This window comes from Aythya fuligula, chromosome 1, assembly GCF_009819795.1.
Source record: "Aythya fuligula isolate bAytFul2 chromosome 1, bAytFul2.pri, whole genome shotgun sequence".
NCBI classification, from domain to species: domain Eukaryota; kingdom Metazoa; phylum Chordata; class Aves; order Anseriformes; family Anatidae; genus Aythya; species Aythya fuligula.
In genome coordinates this window covers 24,684,116-24,708,994 of record NC_045559.1, presented here as the reverse complement: position 1 = coordinate 24,708,994, position 24,879 = coordinate 24,684,116, and the positions used below count along the sequence as shown (strand labels likewise).

The following is a 24,879-nucleotide window of genomic DNA, read 5'->3' as shown; positions in this document are numbered from 1 at the left end:
TTAGTACTCATAACAGTAAGTCTCTGAAATACGACTGTCGGGCTTACAATTCCTTTGTGGTTTTAGTCATAAATGCATAGAAAAAAAAAAAAAAAAGTAAAAAAGTAAGAAGAAAAAAAAGTAAAAATGAGACAGGAATGATAATCCATTTCAGACACCACTTAAATACAAATTACAGTTTTGCGGTATCTTTTCAGTTAAAAACATTGCATTGTTTAGCCACTGCATACTGCGGAATATAATTTGGCTATAAGTGTCTTATTTTTGGACTATTTTGTGTTAACATAGTGTATTAGTGTTTACACTTCAAAGCCCTGGGTTCAATGTAATATGTTTGTTCAGCTTTATAAAAATGCTGTGGTACAGAGAAGGAGTCGTTGTTAGAGTTTGGTTCCAATCCAGATACAGTTTACTGATAAAAACCCTTTGTGTATTAAGATCATAGTATCATAGAATGGTTTGGGTTGGAAGGGACCATAAAGATCATCTAATTCCACCCCCCCTGCCATGGGCAGAGGCACTATCAAACAGAATCATCAGCCAGAGAAGTTTAAAGGTTATGGGCAAGTTGCCAGAGAATTCTAATTTACTATGGGTGAAATTCAGCTTCAAATAGGAACTGGACAAAACTACAGAGGGACACATTCTGGTCTCAGTTGCATCACTAAACATCCAGCATTGATGTTATTTTGGATTTATGATCTATCTTTAGTATACAAACTTTTTTTTTTTTTTTTTTTTTTTTTTTTTTAATCCAGGAACAACCTACCCCACATTTATTCCATGAGTATTTAGCTTTGTTTGGCAGATGTATATATATATATAAGATTGCTCAGTTTGATTGCCTTGCCTTGCCGCCTTCTCCTTTTGTAAATATATATGTTGGATTTACGACATAAAGGAAGGATTCATCATATCTCACTTAACCATTTAGAAGTTAGGGATCTTCCGCACCAGTATTCTACTCTTCCTCTAAAGTCAATGGAGAGAGAGGGGCACCTTCAAAGACTTTCATTTTGTCCTAAACTATATATTTGAAGTAGGTTGGTTGAATTACACCCCGGAGGTATGTATCACCAATTACCTCTAACCACTAATGGTAAATGGAGCCTAGACAAATAGCCTAGATTAAATGTCTGACTTCTGGATGCTCAGCTAAAGTTAAGGTAGCTGGTTCCTAATCTGTACCATATTTGTTCCTTTTTTTTTTTTTTTTTTTTTTTTTTTTTTAATGTTTCATTTAAAGATTGATAAATATTTAAAACTTACATGAAGAGTTCTCCTTAAAGAACTGTATGTTGAGTGTCACTTGGACATTTCCTAATTTCCTGGTGCAGTCAATTGTCAAAACCAATCATAAGGAACATGCAGTATAATGAACATCTAGCCAGGTCCTATGAGAGTTCTTTATAGTGAGGTCATATTATACCAGGTTAGTGATACCTTTGGTTTTGGCTGAATTTTAAGTGTCTTCAGTGATGCCTACTGCCTTGGGTCCCTTGCACTGGAATGTGAAGGAGAATTATATATGTGAATGAGAATTATTACAAGACGTATTATGATATAGTACCATTTCTGGACAAACTTGAGCAGATTTCTAAAAATTTCAAAGGACTTAAGGAATCGGTAGTTCCTACTCAAGCTGTATCAGACTTCCTTTAAAAAAAGCAATGGTTACTACTCAGAGGAAGGCAATTGCAGTAGTTTTATTATTTTTGCTACCACAAAACCACAAACAGAAGAAGCAGTCACCGCACACTGAGCTTTCCCCTTAAAATATGCACATTTTCACACAAAATATGCTGTCCATAGACTGTGGTACAAGCCACTATGTGTATGTGGTGTGTTAAACCATTTGGTGTTCTCTCCCCTCTAGGGAAGGGCAATTTGTAAGCATCTTATGCCATATTTATATTATTAGTGATTTCCTGGCAAAGAGAAACCTAACTGACTCTGAAGTCTTATTGAAATTAAAGAATTAAAGTAGTTTTGTGAGCTCAGTGGCAGGGGTCTGACTGTCTTTCCCACCTAGTAACAGTGGGTTATTCTAGCCATCTGCTGAACTCCTGTCAGACAGAAAAAGGCTTACTTCTCACCTCTCAGTCATCAGTAAAAATGATTTTGAATCAAAATCAGCTGAAGTGTTTTAAAGTAGAAAGAAATCAATGTCTTAAATCTAGGTGTCTCCACATCAGCATGTGCTCCAGTGGCTAGGGCAACTGTTTCACTGCAGGAGTCTCATGCCACTTGAGACACCATGGGGAATCCAGGCCACCCAGTAGGATGGGCAGGTTTGGCGAAGAACCCTTCTGAACTCTTTCTGGACCAGCAGCTGTAGGCTCAGGCAGATATCAATAGATGTCAATGGATGTCTATGTGTTGGCAACTGAATCCAACACTTGGTATCTAAACTCCCCAAATTAACAGAAGTACAGTTTAAAGTCAGCACTGTCCGAGAGAGTATTTAGTTACAGCATTAATTTAGGTTAGTTGAATAGCTCTGTGCTGACTGGATAAATCTACACTGACATCCACGGACAGGAATGGGAACAGACTGGCACAGAGGGAGTCATCTTTGTATAGACCAGACCTCAAAGTGCAAGTGTCTGAATTCAGAGATGAATCCTCTTCAGTGTTACTGTATGTGTGATGTCTATTTTACCATGAGTGAAATTCACCTACAGAAGCTGAAATTAGAATCAGAAAGCTAAATTATTTGATTTCAGTGTAATGGTTAAGGGGACAAAAGGCATAATTAAAGCAAGTCTGTGTAGAGCCAGACACTATCCTTTCCCTTCCATTCATGTGATATAGTCATCTCTTTCCACTTCTTTCATTTGATTGCATTCTCTGAAAGACTTTTCTTCCCAACAACAGCAAAGTCGCCAAATAGGATTTGTTTCATCCTCAATTTTGAAATGACTTGAGGAAAGAACAGCTTTCATCAGTATTTCCTCCCCATGAGAGTTTGTTTCCTTTTAAATCAGTGACTAATTTTCACTCTTGTGTGTTTGAGTCAACAAGGCTTCTCTGCAATTCCCGTTGAAGAGGATCAGTTAGTTTGTTATTACTGTGTTTGTCATTTAGTCAGCCCCCCAAGGAGCTGAACAATTTCCTGTAAAAGTGAAAACGCAAAGTTGCTGCTCTAAGAATTATGTGATCTAATTAAAGACACACTAAGTCATAGAAAAGAATATCAGGCACAAGGCTGAGACTAAGGGATTACTGGATTTACTGTGGGTATGACTGTTGATATTGATAAGCAGTGGGTACTAGGGTAAAGGTTATTTTTTTTAAAGATGTTATTCTATCTGTTGATATTCCTAGACCATTGTGTTGTTTTGCTGTACAACTATTAAACTGCTAGGTTTTATATTTAAGAGAATGCGACCCTTCACATATCTCTTACATCAACTTAGCTGCTGTAAAGAAAATGAATTGTAGAAAATAATCAGGTCAGTGCTTGTTTCCTTTATCTCTTTAATGGAAAATTTTTTCATCAGTCTGAAAATTCAGATTGGTTCTAAGAATATGTGAAGACAGTACTATGGACACAGGGAAGTCAAACTGGAATAAGATTAGTTTAGAAGAGAAAAAAAAAAAAGACAAATAATTATGTGATGTGTATGAATAAATAGGATTGAGTAAGAGAAGGAAAAAGGTGAAAGAGGTTGCTGGAAGATGGACACATGGCAGTGATTTTTTTTGATAAGGCATAAGAACGGTAAAGAATCCTAAAATTCAGCATGAGAGCAACTGAAGAATTGCATGAATTGTATGAATTGCAGGACTGCGTGACTAAAATCTTCCCGTGAACAGCCCAAACCTTGAAGCTCTCTGAGGCTGGAGAATGACTGGCAAAGGGATTTCAGGTGATCCAGCTCAACAGCACGTGGGGTCAGGATGGGGCTTGGCTGACTCCTGGCACTGCTCTGACCTGATAGATGGGAAGGACTGAGGTCCATAATGTGAACAGAAACCCAATGGCCCAGCCTCAGCTTAGGGCACAGAAAAAACGTCCTGATGTATGCACAACAAATTCTGTTTTTGATAGTTTTTTCCTAGGAAAGCAGTGTCAACACATAGAGTATTGAAATGGTCTCCATGGTTTTCTCATTCCCTAAGTGATCCAGACTAGACTGTCTTTCCACATAAGCATTGTCTTGCTTCACCTCTTCCAAGGCCCAGCCCGTGTCACGTACAGCTGTTTTCTCTACCCATCCAGATCACTGATTCTTTTTAAAGTAATACTTTTGGCGTATGCCTCCCTTCTGGGTTTCTTTTTATTAGTGTCACCAGTGCAGAGATTTTATGAGTGTCCAAGAGCCTTGCATCCTCCCTTGATCACCTGCAGGGCTAGCCAGCAGTGTTAATCACACAGGAGGTTTTGGGATAGACATGACCCTAATAAAATTGTGTGGGAGGGAGAACCAAGATAGTCCAGCTGTGTGACTGGGCTCTCACTACGTGATATTTTTACTTTCTGTTGTTCACTACGTGATATTTTTACTTTCTGCTGTTCACTGAGGAGCTAATTTCCTTCAGCTTTCCTCCCCTCTTGCATGGTCAATCTGCCCTGCCTACCCCCACTGTCCCTGGCTTACTCTGGGTCAGCAGGTAAGGTGATGAGGTGAGGGGAGGGGAGGGAGCAAGGGGCAGTACAGCCACAGAGCCCATCATGCCTTTAATGCTGGCATCCTCATTAGCCAACAGTCAACACAGAGTGGCAGGGTTGTTACTTGCTTTTATTTTCCACTCTCTTTGACCTGGATGGTGTTGCTGTTTGACATAAGTAACTGAGTCCGAGGGCGAGAGCAGCATTCCTTCTCCTCTGCCACTGTCCCAGGGCTCTCATCGGTAGCTGGCAGCGAGTGCTGGCCAGCTGCAGCGAGCCTTCAGAGCTCTGCTTAGAGCCACTGCAGCCGACTGTCACCCCTTTGGATGTTTGTCTTTGGATCCAGGAAACCCTGTGGGGTGACAATGTAAGAGCGAAATTATAGATTAAAGTTATTTTATGTGTTAATAATTCAGCACCTCTGTGACAGGAACGTGCTTCTTTATAGGGGGGATCTATTTCTTCTGCCATCTGGCCCCTAAAAATGCCTACACTTAAGTTGTGAACAGTTTTGTGCCTACTACCATTTTGCTACTGAAGTTGCTTAAAGCCTCATTGATGGCTTACAAAATCAGCATCTGTCTCTTATGGGTTAGTTTGATTATAAATTACTTGCAGCAGGATTTCTGTGTTTTACTACAAGGTCAGATCTCAGCTAGGACTTCAGTAATAACAGCAGATGTGAAGAGACTGAAAAGAACTGCAGCTAAATGAATGTAATTACTTAGCTTTCACTCATATACCATTCTATCTTCTACTGTATTGCTATCACAGAATCATAACTGTGGCTCTAATCACACAACAGGCAAGCAACATTTTTGCTGAGATACTTTTCCAGAGTTTTTATAGCTTATCTGTAAACTTAAGTTCTGGTATGAAGGGTGCACAGAGAAGAAGCCCCTTTGGAAGATACTGTAAAATCCTTATCTTTTAACTGAGAGGATACTTTAGGAATGAAGAAGCAAACATTGTATTTAATACTCTTGTCAATGCATTTGCCAAAACAGAGAAGTGACAAACATGGTAAATGATTAATCTAAACTGAAGCTGTGTTTGCTGATGCTTTTATTGGGGAAAAATAAACAACACAGACATTTAAAAATGATGTGCTATCATTTGGTTGTCTTTATAACTCTGAAACTTCACAGTTGTTTTTTATCATGGATTTCGGTGCATTCCAACCCACAGTTTAAATTCCTTTCCATCTAGATCTGGTTTCTTAAAAACTTTTTTTTTTTTTTTTTTTTTTTTTTTACCCTATACTAAACATATTTAGATAGCCATTGTTTAAATTTCCAGAAGTTACTAATAATTTGAAGTTTCTTCATTCTAAATATTTGCTGTGGGTTACTTTGAAATTAGCTGTGCTACAGGGGGAGGGATGTCTGCATCTTCTAATACGAAAACATTATAAGGACAGGATCAATAGTTCTGATCAACAGATCAATAGTCAGTGAGTGGGATATCAAACCTGCAGAAATATGCACATCACAAATGAAGCTTATAACACATGTTAAATTCATCGAAAGAGTGTTTAAGCAAGAAATCATCTTCCCATGAAAACAAAATAAATTTTTGCCAGGACTTCAGTGGGTTCAGCCTCCTTCAAATACTCAGCACCAGCTTTGAGTTTCGGAGGCACTTTGTTCTAAGTGCACAGCTTATAAAACTCTGAGCATTAAAGGTTCTCTTTCTTTAGCAACCTCAAGGAACAATGTGTAAGCCATAGGAAAGTATTAATCTTTGTTTCAGAGTCTTTTCATCAGATAGGTCAAATGGATAACAGAAGGCAATTAAATGGAATAGATCTGCTTTCTGTGACAAGCCTGCAATGACCTCAAGTCATGTAAGGACAGTAGTTCAGCTAAAATCATCCATTTTCTGAAATCAGTACTGAAAAATGAAGAAATGCCCTTTTAATGGTCGCCACTTTCATGGTTATATAGATTAGGGCAGGTTGCTATACATGACTGAGCAAAAGGAACTGGATAATAGGCTTTGATCAAAATTCACTGATCTTGGATGTGCTCAGGAGTCTGCCTAAGACTCTATGAAAGCTGTTTAAGCATCTCCTGATGTGAAGCAATCTTTGCAGCTGTTTAACACACCTTTCAAACCTACGAAGCCTGGAAAGTTGCCCAGCCGTAAATATCAGAGGAGGACCAGTTTGAAGCAGTGCAATTTGTGCAGTCTGTATCAGAAATGAGCTCTTTGTTCTCCAGAAGCCCACACCAGTCAGACAGATGGATGATCCCAGCACAGGAAGCAATACACAGTTCTTCTAACTCACTGAGAAGCCAGGTCAGAGAGCAAGCTTGAAACACAGGCAGAAATGACCTGTTATCAGTCCTTTCTGAATATTGTGTTCCATTAGAAACTGCTGAGAAGTGATATGAGATGACTATCATTTTCTCCTTTTTTTTTTTTTTTTTTTTTTTTTTTCCTGTGTGAGAGAATTTGAGATCCTGCTAGAGACAATCTGCCACTATGAAAATCTAGGAAGATGTTCAGAAGTTTTTAGATGAAAAGTCTGCCATATACCTCCATTAGTAATGCCCTGTCATGTTCTGAAGTGATGTTTGTCCTGCTTAAAAGAAAGCAACTGGATGAAGACTGCGAGTATAAATGTGCTGAGCCTACAATGTCCTATATGAAAGGAATGAACAATATGATGGACTCAGAACAAAGCACAGCATCTTAGTTGTGTTTCATTCAATCTATAGCCTTGTCCTTCCTTACTCAACAAGGAGCTTTCAAGGTCACTCAATCGTATTGAAATTTTATTTTATTTTATTTTATTTTATTTTATTTTATTTTATTTTATTTTATTCTAATAAAACTGGCTGTTGATAGGCATTTTAGAAACAAAATGACCTTTTCCTCACAGAGAAAATGGTCATAGCTGCTTTTTGCTCCTTGTTTTAAGAGTGTACAATATAGCCTCTTTGATCTCAAGCAAAGTTAAAAAAAAATAAAAAATATCATAACTCCCCTTACAACATCAAAGGATAATAAAAAGGAGAGCATAAAGAAGAGGGCACGTTTGTATTTGTCCTCTGTTTCCTTTTGTTTCAATTAAGTGTTACTCATTTAAAGCAGTGGGTACTCACTTAGTTCAGCCTGTGGGATCTTCTCCTGTTGATTTCCTTATGCCTGCAGACCACCACATGTTTAAGCTGACCTAAACCCTCCATTTACTGTCACTCCACGTGGCTGCAGCCATGTAAACAATGACCTGGCTACATGCCAGGAAGTCTCACTTAGCCCAAAAGTACCTCTAGCAGTTGGTAAACGTTTTGCTCAGCCCCATGTTGTAACTCATTCAGCCATTCTTTATTGCATGTGGGCTGAATCTCATGTTACACTTCAGAAATCTGAGCCAAAGACAAGAAAATAACTTGGGAGCCGGAGTTAGGGGGAGAGGGAGCAAGAAATCATAGCTGTGTAAAACATCTGAAAGGCCTCATTAGATACCAGTGGAGCTGCTGCTGCTGTCATCTGATCTGCTTGACACTGGTACTTCGAGAGATCGCAGCTGACAGAACGAAATCTGCCGCCAGTTCATGTGACAAAAGGGCACTTAATTTTTTTTGATCTAGAGGTGTTGACTTGCTTTGGTGGATCTTATACCTCTCGTTCCCATATGCTGCCCAGCTGTTCCTGCGACGCAGATCTGTGTTTTACCCACTGCTGTAGTTAGAGGGCTAATGCGTGAATTCAGCTGAGAATGTGCAGTGGCTTCCTTACCCATCCAAATGGCACTGCAGAGACCACCACAGGCAGACGGAGAAGGGATTTCTAAGGTCGAGACTTGGAAATCAGTGCTGTTTGTTGGTGTTTTCAATAGAACCACTCCAGAGACATCAGCATAAGAAGACTTCTTCAAACCAGAATTTCAATGAGGATTTAAAAAAAAAAAAAAAAGTAGGTGTTAGGCCTTAGGTCCTTTGCTTTATGCTGGATCAATGGATTGCACAGCCTTTTAAATACTGCATAGCCACTTTAAAAGGAAAAAAGGAAAAATGTTCTTTTCTAGAATACATTTTTCCTCCTTTTGATTTTAAAGGTCTGTGCTACAAAAATTATGCATACTAAGATTAGGAGTTTTGAAAAAGGGAATGTAGTCTGTACAGGAGAACTACAGTATTGGGACTTATTTTATTGCTAACTTGGTTTCTCAAGCTGACTGATACATCAACTGCTGAGCCTCTCTCACTTCTACTATCAAATGTGATTGTTATTTAAAATGTAGCTGTTATTTACATACTTTGAAGGGACTGGTTAATTAACAACAGCTTGCAGAGTGATTTCAAGATGGAAAAACATGTCAATTACAACAAACAGTAAAGACACTGTGAGCTAATTTTCATTGATGATGATGTTGATTAACAAATTTACAGCTCTGACACACACCGTTACTGCTATTGAGTGCAACAGTAGGTGAAGAGTTGCCATGAGAACTGATGCAGCTGAGTGTTCAATGCTACTGATGTCTCTTTATTATTATGATAATTGTATTCATTGATTACGAGGAGTAGATTTACTGAAGTAAGGGACTGTCACTCTCTCATTAGCTCTGCCTGGTGGTGTGCAAACTGTGTGTCACCTCAAAGGAGCAAGTGCCTTGTGACAGTCTCATTTCCCTTTCTCCTTCTTCCAGCCACTTTGTAATGAGCTTCCTCCCATGTGTGTGCTAACAGAAACCAAACAGGGGTGTGTAAGGCACCATACAAGCAGGATGGTCTATATGGGGAATAATTTAAGAACATTGTCCCTTTTTTAGGTCTCAAATCTAATAACCAGTGACCTGAATTTGTTTAACCTTCTCTTTTATTTGAGAGAGAGATGGTAGGTTTTTTTGTTTGTTTGTTTATTTATTTATTTATTTATTTATTATGTCAGGGCATTTTACAATGACTTATGGCATCACTAAGGAGCTTCTCTCCAGTGGTTTGAGAATTTTAGGACACTTCTCTTTTTCAATCTGTCTCTACCAATTTTTGCTATATCCTGCTACAGTAAATGGTTCACTGGTTAGTGAAGAATGTCAAAGTATTCTTTTGTATTTCCCCTAAACAGGTAAATTTCTGGTTTATAAGGGGTATATTTAAAAGGGGTAAAGTACAAATGTCATCTCATTATTTTCAAACTCAGCTTTGTGAGTTAATACCATATCGGTTACTTGTTGCCCTAGCAACACAATTAAAACCATATTTTAAAAAGGAAAAGATGCTCTCTACTTTCTGTTAAACAACCCTTTTCTGCTGCCTTCTTCTCATTTTCAGTGAAATATTGGCTTTCTTTTAAATAAGAAAATTGCACTTCAAAAATTGTGCTTTCTCAACACCATGGTCATTTTAACTAAAGCAATTACTGAAAAATGTGCATCTTTGACAAAATTTGGTTTTCAGATGATTTAAGAGCTGTTGTTGTCCTTTCCACAGTTGTGTTAATTGTTTTACATACCTATGGCTTAACGTGTTTATGTTATATACAAGCTTGGTCTGGAACCACAGTTCTGCCTCCTTTCAGCTGCACGCTGTAGCTGTCACGGTAGGACAATCTGCCTCTTTTTCCTCCCAAGGCAGCATTGACCAGGGGGTAGCTTGGATTGCTGTACACTTCACTGGGTTTTGTATAAGCTTGATACTGTTTTTGGTCGACAAAAGCAGTTTTGTTCTTGCTGATTGAAGACTTAGGCCATGAGGCTTCAGCTCCAGAGTCTGACTGTGCTGGGCTGTTCTTGATGGATGTGCTTTGGTATCATGGATAGAGGGGAGCAGGGCTTGGCTCCTGGAGGAGCTGTGTCTTTCCCTTTTACCAGTGTAAGGATACATCAGAAAAAGATCTGTGAAGTCAGCCATGTGTTGTGGAGGGCCTGTATGAGTTTTTGTAATTTTGGTTTTGGCTGAACACCAAAACTGTATGATCAAACTTTATACTCTGAGAAGTATACTTTGTTGTACTTAGTTTAGTTAGTTTAGTTTTCTTGCATAGTCAATAAAAAAGCAGATCCTATCAGAGACTGAGGACTGGTCTCTTTCCCTCTCTCCATTGCTTAAGGACAAAGCCCAAGAATAGTGCTTTGCTAGTATAGACACTTCAGTAAGGTAACTAAAATGATGGATAGGAGTAGGTTCAGTGAGACCATTGAAAATTGCCATGGTGGAATGCCATTTTCTCTGTGTTACCCATAGGTGGAAATTGCCATAGTGAAATGCCAGTGGTTATTACAAAGTGGATATGGAAAAAATACCACTTGATCTAGCAGGTCTGCTCCCTGTGCATATACAGAAGCAAGTCTGCTAAATAAATGAGAGTTTACTGGCTTATTCCTGTTATCACTGCACAGGCAAGTAGACAGACAGTAGTCTGTCTTGTCTCTGTACTATCAGCAAACAGGTAGGCACTTACAAAGTCCAAATCAGTTATAATGCATAATACAACACAAAGATACCAGTGAGAGTATAATCTGAACATACGGTGCTGTATTAATAACTGCCTGGTTTTGATTAGTAAAGCCTTTGCTCCTGCTAAATGGTGCGTGTAAGGCAAAGGACAAGATTAATTTTAGATCCCAGTTGAGCTTGAAAGGCTGAACTGAGTTGATCTGATGAACAGCTGATAAACATAGACAATCACAATGTCATTTTAACAGGAACAGTATGAAAAAGAATAGTTCTTTTCCTTGAATGGCTGCTCACAGCTCATCGCCAGAAATACAGCTTCAATTTTGTTTTTCATTTTGTGTACTGAAGTGGAGAGCACATGCATTAAAAGAAAAGCTATACAAATCACTTCATAACATTAGCACAATGCAGTATGTCATTAAAAAATATAAGTGATGAGGTTTGGGAATAATGTGAACAGCTTGACTTTTCCTTGACTATTACTTAAGAATTTGAAATGTCTAAAAGTGAGGTGTGTTAGTGTTAATGAAAACCACTCTGCATGAAATAATGACATAAGAGCTCTATGCCTTTTTATAAGCACAGGAGGAACAGTAAATACATACCACCCATTGATTGCTATCACATCACAATATTTTGATTACTATTAATATTCACATGCCTCAGCAATCTTGAGGGCTCTGCTGCATCAGTCCTGCTCCCACTGCATTCAGTTACAGAGCTAAACCTCACATATATTTCAGTAACTACAAAACATAGCCTTAAACTGTCAATCTAGACACAGGGATATGTTGTTATTTACTGAACTGTGTGATTACAGTGGCAAAGTCCCTTGGTCCTTTGTCAAACACATTTCTTACCCACATTAATTTTAATTAGGGCTGTCTGAGAAACACAAGTTTTGGTATTCTATATTTAGAAATAAAGGATTTCTATTTAGAGGAAGGAAGAATTTTTTTTTTTTTTTTTTTTTTTTTAATGCAGCACTCGTACTCACATATAAAGTGGGCCAGAGCTTGCAGCTGGAAGGGGGTGCTCAGTGGGTATAAATCTCTCTGCTAGCAGTTCTGAATAGGATGTAGTCTAAGCATTTTCTATTTTATATTTTTGCAGCTCCTCTCTACCTCTTGTGTTTTACACATTTTTTCTTTAACATCAGGAGATAAGTGCTGTTTTCACTGATCTGCTGACTCTCTTTCTCCTTTCCTTGGTACTTTTTCAGACCTGAAGCTCCCAGTTGCCACCCCAGAGTGCTCCAGTCGGCGTGGGCTGTCAAGGGCCAGCATTACAAGCAACATCACCCATGGCAGCAAAACCAATGTCAGGACACACACTGCCCATCTACAGCACTTGTGGAGCCAGGCTAATAGTGCACAGCTGTAAGCTAATCACACCTTACTGAAGAAACTGTGTGTTTCATAATGCATTTAGTTGGGCGTCGGGGATACAGAATGTAGTGAGAATGGAAACCACAGCAGATGAAGCACTTAGATGTATTGTATCTTTTTCTATATACTTGCATGATGTTTTTTGTTTGTTTGTTTGTTTTTGTTTTTGTTTTTTAATCTGTAATAGCAAAGCTTGTCCATGCTTTGTGTGTGAACAACTAAGCCCTTATGTTGAGGGCATTTAGACTCCTAGACAGACAAATACAGATCCAGAGACACTCTTGAATGTTTAGGTCTCACAGTGTCTGAGATGTTTCCTGTCCTCATTCCTGCCTTTACCCCTACCAGAGACACACATATATAGTCCTTTGCAAAGAGACTTCCATTAAGAAAAGAACTAAGAAATACTTGAGAACTAGCTGCCCAAATGCTGTTTCCTATATTTCAGTATCACACAGATTATGTGGTCAGGGGCCCTACCATTCTGCAAGGGGAAGAAAAAAGTCTATTTAGCACAGATACTGTTAGATTCTCTTTAAAAAGGCAAAACTGAGGCCTGGTGAGGCCATGTCTTGCCAAAGATTACACAGAAATGGGAGAAAAGTGTGAGGTCCCTCTTTTACCACTAATCACAGTCTTAGATGCATATAATTTGTATACTCTTCCTCTCATTGCATTTGTTGTGAAGTAGAGTGATATTCAGAGATTTTAACAGACAGATTAATAACCACTTTTGTGAATATTCCCAAGTGTCGTTCAAGTTTCTCCATGTAATGAGCTTTTAGAGAACTGATTTTTGCCCAGTTTTGTTTGTTTCTTCCCAGTTTCTATGCTGATTCTTTTTGTGCAGACTATGGGAGTTGTGGCCCACTATCTAGAGAGCCACGTCACTTCCTGAACTAAATTAACTTGCACTTTTATGATTAGCTGATTTATTATGGGCTATTCCTAGGTGTTACAGTTGCTTATAACATTTGGAATCATAGTTCATGTCTTTCCTTAGTACAAGCATGCATCACCACATGTTTGTAGTCTTGTATTACACAGAAGAAAGTACTTATGACAGTGTAGTCTTTCCATATTTTTTTCTGACTTCACTAGAAATCAGTGTTAGATTTGGGTAGTTTTACTATGCACTTCTGTTATTTAAGCTGCTTGGATTTCTTTAATGTTTTTACCTTCACTCTGAATGTCCTGGGTTAGTACTGATGGCTTTTGCAACAAACAATTACAACATGTCCACAATGCCCATATGTACACTCAACCATAACTCCCTCCTAACACAGTTAATTAGTATGTATGGAAATTAAGATTAAAAACTGTGAAAGAAAAAAAAAAAAAAAAAAAAGGACTTGATAAAAATCTTGACTCCATCCTGCTTGGTTTCATCTACTATGTTACCTAACTTTAGGTTAAAAGGAAATTATTTTCTCCCCTACTTTTTTTATTCTATAGTTCATTTTACTTCTAAAAGAGATGCAGAAGCTCTTCATTAATTCTCCGTGTTGTTATTACTTCCCAGGAATCAGGTCTCAGCCTCACCAGACCACAAGGACATCTTTAAAGCTCAAGACATTTCTGTCATCATAAAAGCATATGTACTAGTCACATCCTTAACACCTTTGCGGGCATTCATTCATTCAGCTGCCACAGTCTGGCATCCACCCAAGAAGAAGCACTTTTCTGTAAAGGTAAAATGTTTTATTTCTGAGTTTTTGCACACTTTTAGTAAAAGTAGAGACAGAAAAACAGGTAATATGCATATTCTCTTTCACCCTTTCTTTATTTGCAGTCCTGAGCTGATGGTGAATGTTCTCCTCAGGTACAGCTTTCATTTCTCAGAAAAAGTGGGGTTTGGTTCATGACAAAGGGGAGAGCTGGCCTGTGCAGTGGGAATTCTGAAGGCACCTGGGGTTTGCTTGCTTCAAAGCCGATTTTTATTGGTGGCATTGGACAGCAGTTGCAAGCTTGGAATTTTCTCTAAAGCACAGCTGCAGGGGTGCTCTGATTCAGTAACATCTTATGCCTGTATATTGATAGTGCTGTAAAAATAGGAAAGTAAATATTTAAAATGGTTTGTTTAGATTTCTTTTTTTAGGTGCAGTAAAACAGAATGGATGAGGGGCAGGGCACTTCCAAATAAGGGGAAGGAAGAATAGTGTGCAGAGGGTATCTCCCCATGGTCCCTAGGTTTTATTAAGAAGGATGCTTCACACATGCCTTGCTTTGATTAACTCTGGAAATGTCCAAGTGCCTGGAGACTCCAGGTCTCCAGGTCTAGTTTGCTTAGCAGTCCTATGGATTTCCAAAGGTATCTTTCCATTCCTTTGTTCTTTCAGCAAAGAGCTGTCCTTGCAACATGGCAGCACTTTGTGAAGGAGCTGCAGTTCTATGGCTGCTCTTTTCTTTTTCAAGGATCAAGTTCTCAAAGTAGCAGTGATTTTGTGAAGTGACATAGCTCAACTCCTGCAGCAGCCATCAGAGGATGGGTGCACTTTGCCCATGTAACTCTCTTGGGGTAGGAGCAAGTCTCATATTTGAATCAGCGTGAATGTTGTGGTATCACTGCCAGGACTCTTGATGATGCTTACCATTTGGTTTGTTTTACAGTTTTAGTTCTCTGAAAGTTAAATGCCTAGTTTAAGCTCGTTATCTAATTCTAGCTATTGGAGAAACAGTATCTTTAAAGTATAAAACATCCCACTCAATGTAGACACTATTTTTGGATTTATTTTATTTTATTATTATTATTTTTTTTTTTCCTGCTAGAACTATCTGCTTCCTTCCTGTTCTGCTGTGACTGCCTTAAGGAACGTGCCAAATTCTAGATGGCCAAAATGAGGTGAAATAAACCTACTTACCTTAATTTCACTCTTCAGAAGCTGTGGAAGCACATGGAGATAAATTATTTTGCAATTTGTCTGTGTGGGTTTAGGAAGACTACCAAAGGTCATCCACTTTCAAACCCTGGAATTCAGTATAATTTTCTGTATAAAATGCATCATCACTATCATATCTGAAGTAGGCAGTACTTTAAAGGCTAATACTCATTAGTGATTGTGATAGGGCTCTGTAAAATGGCTCCAGCTGAGGGAAGTCTGCTGAAAGGGGTGCTAGCCATCATTTACAGAGCACTTTGGCAGCTGAAGAAACAATAAAAATGATAGATAGAAGCAACAGCATGTTAGCAGTAGTTCCAATCTGGTTACTGCTGCTGTGGTGTTACATCTTCCACAGCTTTAGGCAGACTTGTCAAAATGGCAAGAAATACACAAAAAGTAGGCATCACACAAAGCACATTTGTAATGATGAAGAAATTTAAATGTAAATCAACAGAATGATGGAAAACAGGGTGTATAAGACTGTCTCTCAGCTTAAGCAGTGTGCCCTATAACGAACCTGGAAGGAGTCAGGAAGTCTCCAGGACAAGTGAAACACTGAGAATTTACTTAATGGTCAGATAACACTACTGGGAAAATCATAAAAAATCTTCTGTGCTTGGTGCAGAGGCGTCAGACAGTAGTCATCAGAAAAGACGACAGTGGTCAGGAAAGAATATCTGGGAGAAGGTTTGAATTCAGTTATGGATATCCTGTGAGATGAGGTTGTATCAAGTTTCTAGTAAACTTTATGGAGCCATCACTTGATGCCAGTGCGATGGACAATGCTAGCACAGTGATCTCCTCTCCAAACTATCCAGTGGAGCTACGCATATTCGTTCCAGCTGGGGAATGTGGTCCTGAATGCATATGAATGACTATTCGTTTTCTGCCAGCTCTAGTGTGTAGGAAGGGAAATTGTTACACTGTGAAGCTCCAGCCTGTCAATACTTAGTAAAGACAGAAAGGGTGTCTAAGATGTGTTCTTCTAGTGATTGACAGAATACCCACTTGTGTCACTGGGACCTGATCACGCCTATGGAAGAGACTATTGTCTAGAAAAATTTCCTAGTGTATAATTTTTTATTTTTTATATTTTTCCCCAAGAATGGCGGACTAAATTAATTTTTTAATTTTAAAAGAGTTTTAATTTTCTGTATTGCCATCGTAGATGTGCTGCCTTTAGTAATGTTGTACAATAATTTGGAGATCTGATCTGGATATCTGTCAGCAAATATTCTTTTACCAGTGTAATTAAACCATTATGAGTAAGAAATAGATCCACAACTGTGGTTGACTTAGTTACAACTTTATTAATGCAAATTCAGGATATTTGATCTTCTATGCAAAATAACCCTTTACCTTTGCTGGAAGTAACCAGAATGTGGTACGTTAATGTGAAGAAGGCATTTTTCAAGACTGGATACCAAATGATACCAAATGATTTAGAGAAATTGTGTAAAGAAAATAATAAATTTAATGAGTTAAATAATACATTCTCCACTGCTTCTTTGTTAGAAAACTATTGTAAGTGACTCTTACTGTTCAAATTTACTTATCCCAATTGGAGTGACAAGACTTAACAATGAATTCTTGAATAAGCATTAGCCAAATGACAGTTCAGGAGAAGCTTAAGTGCATTGTACACACCAGCTGCCTTTTTTTTTTTTTTTTTTTTTTTTTTTTTTTTTTTTGTGGGAAGGGGGAGGAAAGAGATTAGGAAGATTTTAGTAACTTGGTTCAGAAAGCAAAAGAAGCTAAATATTTAATTGGCGTTAGGATTTTGTGTGTCATTAAGGAGTGACAAAAGTGCAACTCTAGATTTGGGCCCTGGTTGGAAAGACACAGGGAATGGCTTTCTGCCACGTTAATGTTTTGCTATGAGGCTTGCATAATAGCTTTATTTCCTTGAGGAAAATTGGAAACCCTTTATTTAGACCATCTGTGCTTTGAAAAATTATTAATAAAATAGAAGATTTTAATTTTGCATATGGTACCAATTAAAGGAGGGGTCATTGTCAACGTGTACAATAATCGCCTTCATAGTATTGGCCTATGCTTGTGTATTGTGCAAAAAGGTGACCTATGAATAAACTTTGGTTTTATAGAAGCTGGTGTGTAAGACACTCTTATATGATTACTTATCTCCAGGTTTAACACTCTATAAATTATCTCCTTTGCTCAGCCACTAGCCTTTCCCAACCCAGTCCCAGTTCATAACTACGGATACATTTTTGTAGGCTCTAGAGGTGCCCCATACTGTGTCACCTGTAAAGGTGTTGCGGGCTGCTTTGAACTGCCCCCTCTCTGGCTCACTGTCCATTTGCTCAACTGAAATATAAGTCAGGTGCCTTCTGGATTTGAATTCATTGACTGGTGTATGTGCATAGACCTAGATACCCTTAGTTGAAACTGTGATTTTAAGTGATTTTCAAGTTTTGCAGTGAAGAAAATGTAATACATTAAAGCTGTTTGCTGTTGCTTAAGCTTTCTGTGGTATAAGTCACTATAACTTTCACTGAAATTCTCTTTCTAATGTATTAGCATTTGAAAAATTGAGTAAAGAAAAATATTTTTCATACTTAATATATATGCAAATAAAACTGGACCCTCAACCATCCAGGAAATATGTCTTTTAATATGACATGGAGGTCTGGTTTAGAGCAGAATGTTGAAAATTAGATTGCAGTATTGCCCTCAAGTGGCCAATTTTGATACTACTTCAAGTAAAATTCAAAGATGAATATGAAACAGAATGCAAACGTTCATGCAGATAAAGAGCAAAGCACTTAAAAACCGTAGAAAGACTCAGGATTTTTTTGCTTTGTTTTCTTTTTGGGTTACCAGTTGCTGCCCTGACACCTAGCAAGAGCAAATGCAAAAGCAAATTACCATCAACTCTTAAAAAGATTGCAAGGTTATTTGGGAAGAAAAATTAAATGTGTGCATTAGGTGCTGTAAGAACTTAGCATGTGCATTTCACTATTCTTACAAATAGCCTGCACAGAGAATCAAATTCGCTAATGATCCTGCTCCTGGGAGATTGAGCATAACATAAATGCTGTCTCTGCTGTCTCTCATAACATCTAGAACCCTATAATTTCTCTTTTCACTAATATAACAAAAAAGTCTGTTTGGACTGAGGAATATCAAAGATATGCTTATCTGACATACTGTATCTGTTATAGAAAGGTACTCATTAATACATAGGCAGACTGTACCTGCTTCTGGTAACCTGCAAGGTAAGACACACTGAAGTGGAGTATACATGTATATCTTTATATAATAAACTCCAGTGGACTTCAATGCTACGGAGCTCTCTAATGGATTTTTGAATCCGTTTGTGCTTTTGGTCTTCCCAATAACCTGCAGCAATGAGTCTCTAGAGATTAATTATGTAGATTTTTTTTTTCCTTTGAAACTTTAACCTGATTATTAATTTCATGTCCCTGATTCTTGTCTTTAGAGAAAGAATGAGTAATCCTTCCTTCTTTACCCTCTCCACGTCTGTGCCAATTTGTCAGGTAGTGTACAAATAGAGTTAAAATTCTACCTGGAGCTCTTTTCTGCTCTTCTCAACAAGAACATCCGAGTTTCTTCGGTAACAGCTCTAGACTGATTATTCTTTATAACAAGTAGGTATGTCATAAATAAATCTTAACACACTATTCTAGGCCCTTAGCTCTCTGTTTTTCTTCTGGTTCATAGATCTTGCACTGGCTCTTCAATCCAAGCAGCTTTGTAAACATGTCTCCACGTGGTTCCCAACTTTCCCTGCCCTATCTCCTGTTACCCTGATTCCCTTTCTGCCTTCCAGCTTCCCTTAATCAAGCTGATTCACATTTGTTTCTCACAGCAAGCTGGAAAATGTTGTTAGTAAATCACCTTTACTTTTCTACTAAGAAGTTGATGTTGCATTGGGAATCAATCATTAGTTCGGACCCATTCAAAGGACCCAATTTAGTGGTTGCTGAAGCTAGTGAACATCAATAATCAGTGACATCAATAAGCCTTGGACTTAGTGTTAACAGCAAGGATCTTTAGAGAAAAGTTTTCTCAGAGGGTCTTTTCTCTATTCACCAGCAAAGATTTAAAATAAGACATCCAGGAGCAAACACTGAAATAGGTGGACAGTGTCCACTGAACTTGATAAAGAAAGAATATCTTCTGAGTAAGTATGCTTAAACAGTGCTGAGGGACAAGAGGATTTATTGTTGTTGTTTTCCACACCTTTTAGATACTATTTCTTTATTATATCTTATGCAAAGAAAAAAAAAAAATATATATATATACATTAATTTGAAATTTACTGTATAAAACAGCTGAATAACATCTTGGCTTCCCCCTTCATAATGATAAGATACGTAAGAATAAACCACAGGTGGACTAAACAGACCTACCTAAAGCTAACACTATCAGCTTATGATAAATTACTGCACCATTGAGATGTATTCTAGAGCCACTGTTTTTGATTAGGAGAAGTTTTTCTCCTATTATATATATATATATATATATATTTTTTTTATATATACTGTGATCTGTGAAGAGGTTTGTCTGTGCTAGCAGACAATACAGGAAATAGTTTCATTTCAAAATCTATTTTTTTTTCAGGCCTTGTATGTGGAATCAGTCTACATTTTTGTAGACACTTTAGATATCTAGATACATCCATTGATATAGTCAAAGAGATTCTTGTTTGTGTGTAAGAGTATTACTGTATCTATGAATGACTATTTACATGCAAAAGTATTTGGACTTGGTGAAGAAATATCACCAAATATAGATTCAGTAAGAAGAATGAATGTACAAAAGTGTACTGAAAGTACACAGCTTACACTGAAAAAGTTAGAAGAGTGATTGAGTTTATTCAAGTGAATACATTCTTGGCTATTTTCAAAGAGAGGTGATTACATTCTTTTGAGACCCTGCAGATCCAATTGATCAGAAAGACTGCAAAAGCTCTGATGCATAGCAAAACAGTCTGGAGAGGATAAGCTTCGTTATTTTAAAAAGTGTCTTTTATTTGTTTTTATTTTATTTTATTTTGTTTTGTTTTTAAACCAAAGGTCACATTTTATATCAGCAGCAGTAAATATTGCTCTCGAATATTATACTGACAGCTTTATCTGTGCTCTAGTTTTTAAGGCTACAACTAGGGGCCAATATGATTGTTTCAAAATGTATTCATACAAATTCTGTAGAGGATGATACATCAAATCCCAAAGTATAAACCTCAAAATTGCACTGATTTACTCAGTAGCTTCAATGGCCTCTTCTAGCTCCTCACCTCTTGTGTAGGTTCAAAGATAAGCTACAGCTCCCCAAATGTAATGCTGTTGCGGGAAAAAGCTGACTAGTTCACATTGTTTTAACAAAATCAGGATAGAAGTGGTTAACTGGTGATATGTAGTTAAATTGCAGCCACTATTAGTAACACGCAAAATCATTATGAATACCAGAACAGAGAAACCATGACACCAGATACCTCAATAATGTTAATAAATACTGCATATCTCTAAACATCCTCCTACCCACCCCCTACCCCAAAGTTCTAATCACACCCACCCATTCACCCTCTCTTATGCTCTCCCCGTCTCGCAAGCAGCATGGATTACAAAGACGGCCCCATTCTCCTGGGATGTGGGTTCTCTACTTTTATGCACCTTTGATTGGACAAGTGGGAGCTCCAGCTCTGCATGTACCCCCTTCCTGTGTGCCCTTGCAGGAGCCATGCCAATGCTGACAACCCAGTAAATTCCTACAGCCCAGGCAGAAGCTGTGGTGCTGGTGGGCTGACCTCTGGTAGTGCCTGACCACGTTTTGCCTGCTGCCGTCTTTGCTCTAAAGCTTCTTCCAGCCCCCGCTGCAAATTTTCATGCTTCTTTAATATTATTTTTCAAGCTGACTCCTTCCTTCTATCAAAAGTCACTTTGTAATTTCCTGGTTGCTGTTTAATCTTGCTGATGGTTGCCTTTAACATCATCAATTTAGGGCAAACACCCTCCCAGACAGCTTTGTATATTCAAGTCACACAGATATTTTTATCCAGAAGATTTTGTCAAGGGTGGGCTGTGTGAGCTCTCCCGGGTTATATCTCCTACCCATCTTCAGTGTCTCATTTAGATTCCCTGTACACTCACTAGAGGAACAGAGCAGTTTCAGATTGTAATTAATGTCACCATTTCGAGATGTCTACCTTAGGATGGCATAAATCACACTTTTGAAGTGTCTGTCTTGTGCAATGAAGTGTGAAAGGAACCGAGACATTTACCTTGTACGTAGACACAAGCCACATAATTTTGTAGGGTGGCATTCCTCAATAGATTTTGATACCTAAGTGAATTGTCTGCATGTGAGTTGTGCCTCTGAATTCCTATTGCAATTAACAGAAAGCTAATCAATGCAGTCAGCGAAGGTAGGTGTTTTAAGTTAGGTAAGGAAAATCTTTCTTGTTTATCTTGTCATGTGGCAAGACTGCGTTAGGACTGAGCTGGAAGGCAATCCCAGAAGGATCACCACAGTTTGTTTTCACTACAGTAAAATTCATTTATGGCTTCTGTGGAGTGTTGGAGTCTGACACCCAGTGCACGCAGTGAGTGTGCTGTGTCTGCTCCTCAGCATACTTTGAACAGGCCTTCTAAAAACAAGGGATGGAGGTAGAAGACACGGCTGTCTGAATCAATTTCTACCCTTTCTCAAGCAAATCCTCAGCTAACCATCCATCTAGCTGCCCCAGGCTGCCCCAGAACCTCTCCTAAGAAATTAATTTGTGGAAAAGATGCCAGATGAAAATCCTCTCAAAGGAATTACTACAGTCACCATACCATGCAGGCCTACGAATGGCACGTTCTTCCACTCTCCTTTAGTGTCCATGAAGCTTGTTAATTAAATTGTATTTTTTTTCAGTTTGTCAGGCCTTTTACTGACGGTACAGCGTATTTCTGAGGATTCAAAAGAGCCCATGTCACTGAGATCATAAGGCTTATTTTAATGACTGCAGATTTAGGAAAAAAAAAAAAAAAAGGGAATTCAAAGTGGGTAGAGAAAAAGTATTTTAAAATCAATATTCTAGGTATTTTTTTTATTTATTTATTTTTCCCCCAGTGGCTTATCCTAAAGGAAGAGTGGTTATCACTGAGCTAAAGGTCCATGAGTTAAAGTCAATCTTAAGAATATTTATGTTTCTAGATCATTCTACCTTTAAAGAAAATGTGCAGTTGATTTATGTAATCTGACTGCATTTACACATTTTCTGAAAGGCATTACATAAATGTGTGGAACACATCCCTGACTGTGTGCATCCAGCGTGTGGATGAACATTTTCAAGCTCCTGGGAAGTCTTGCAATTCTGTATACAATGGTGTCATTGTACAATATATATGTCCATGTATGCATTAAGTTTTACAGCCTACTAAAATTTAATCCCTATACCTCTGCTCAGAAATTTGCCAGCCAGAGGTCAGTTTTCTCCCAGACTAAATTCCTGTGATTGCCACCAGATTTTTCCATTCTGTCCTCTTTTTGCTATTCAGTGCTGCTTTTAATCAGCCTCAGTTAATAACGAGATTGAACCTTGCTGGGCAGGAAGTGTTTGCTCTGAAGGTGGGAGAACATGTATCATCTGTAGTGATCTTCTGAAGTAACCTTCATCTCAGTGGCTTTAACACGTTGCAGCTGAACATGGATATTTATAGATTTTGTTTGGCACACTTAGAAGAACGTGAGGTTGCTGCAGGTATTCCTACTTTATCATCCCTATCATCCCCAGTCCACATGCTCTGCATTTTCCCTGTTGGGTGCTGAGAATCCTGTGGAATCTGACAGAGTCAAACCTAACCTGAACTGGTTTGAATAGGATTTTTTAATGAATTGGAATAGAATCAGGAGTATTTTTCTGTTGTCCTTGTTGGTCCTGAACCAAGCTGACTAAACATTTATTTTTAGTCATTGCTTTAGAATAAACATTGTCCTAAAACCTGATATCCCCCATCAAGGACCTGTAGAGCACTCTTATTTTTTTTCTAATCTGCCTAAGGAGGGCTGTAACTAAAATGCAGTTCCTTGGAGAAGTCAGTTTTATTTCAATGCCTGTTGTGTTGGAATTGGTTTGCTATTTTAGCCAACAGCATGCTGTGAGTGCAAACAGGGCAAATCAGTCTGTCTTTCAGCAATTCTGACTAGAAATACATGCATTGTGTATCCCTGGTGTTGAGGTACTTAGGAACTGATTTATGGAGAGGAGGAAATGAGCTAATGGGGCTTCTTCTGTCCCTTTTGCCCTTCCTTCCAATAAACTCCATCTCTCCCTGTAAAGTTCTTCAACTCCTTATGTGCAGCAAAGCAACACAGCTTCTCACTTAGCTCCTCAACACCCACTGCAGATATAGGAAGTTAGAGAAAAGGTGAAAACTGTTGTAGCAGGAATGTGAATTATGTACAGGATCTGTCAGAGATGATGGAGGTAGTTGTCTAAGTCAGCTGAAGAACCACCTTGTAGTCTCATTCTGGGCAGATTAGCCTTCTTTTTTATTTTTATTTTTTATTTCACATGAACTGATTAATAAACTGCTGTTGGCTTGAACTAGAGCTGAGACAAAACAATTTATTTCAGAGATGATTCTAAATCTGAACTGATATGAAAAATGTGCATTCTTAATCTTTGTACCATTCTGTGGGAGAAACAAAGCTTGGGTGATCTTAGACTTTGGGAAGCTAGCAATGAAGTGTAGTGTGGTCTGAAGATTTTTTTCCATAATCTCTTTCTACATTGCAGTTCCAGGCTCTTTTGCCCTAAGGGTTTATCGAATTGCAATACACATGGATAACTTTCTACAGTATAAAAATACAGTGTGATGTTATTCAAGATTGCAGCATGATGCAAATATCCAAATGGCAGAGCTGATGTTATATGTGCAACCTTTACTTTGTAATTTCCTGGCAGTCAGGAGTTTAATTTTGTAATATAAGTCATTCTGTTTGTTTGTTTGTTTGTTTGTTTATTTATTTATTTATTTATTTCCTACTGGCATTTCACTCAGCTTTATCAGAAACAGAATAGAGTCCCAGGCATTGCAGACCTTCCACCCAGATTTGTGCATAGGACAAATTTGTTTTAGTCAGTAAAGCTTGGGAAGGGCACTACTTGTTAGGATCAAGTTAATGGCACTGAAGACAGCAAAGCAAAGGAGGATCAGAGTAAGCTGCCTACTTATTTGCCATGGCTGGCTGTAGGCAATGATACAGTGTTTTTTTTTTTTTTTTTTTGTTTTGTTTTGTTTTGTTTTGTTTTTGTATTTGTTTTTGAAAAGGAAAGTGGGAAGCACTTTTTACATTTAACTGTGCTATGCTGCCTGAAAAAAAATGAAAAGGCAATCATTCATGCCAACACAGACCAATGTGCTTGACAGTATTCATGCTCACAAGGCAGACTACAATGCTGTCTAGAAAATTCCATTGACTAAAGTGCATAGAAGTCTGTTGAATGGAGATGTGGTGTCAGCACAGTGAATTCATCATAATGCATCACCAATAACTAGTGGTGTACAACAGGGGACCTTGCTAGGTCCAGTCTGTTCAACATCTTTGTT

The 24,879-nt window shown here is 38.2% G+C and overlaps 1 protein-coding gene across 3 annotated transcripts in view; it reads left to right on the top strand.

Annotated features, from left to right (window-relative positions):
* CPED1 (cadherin like and PC-esterase domain containing 1) overlaps positions 1-24,879 on the top strand; it is a 146,234-nt gene that overhangs the window by 36,097 nt on the left and 85,258 nt on the right. For all 3 annotated transcript variants that reach the window (XM_032195812.1, XM_032195804.1, XM_032195819.1), the window contains exons 5-6: positions 12,248-12,404; positions 13,936-14,104. In XM_032195812.1, coding sequence (XP_032051703.1) covers positions 12,248-12,404; positions 13,936-14,104 — 326 coding nt within the window. The remainder of the gene's footprint in view (positions 1-12,247; positions 12,405-13,935; positions 14,105-24,879) is intronic.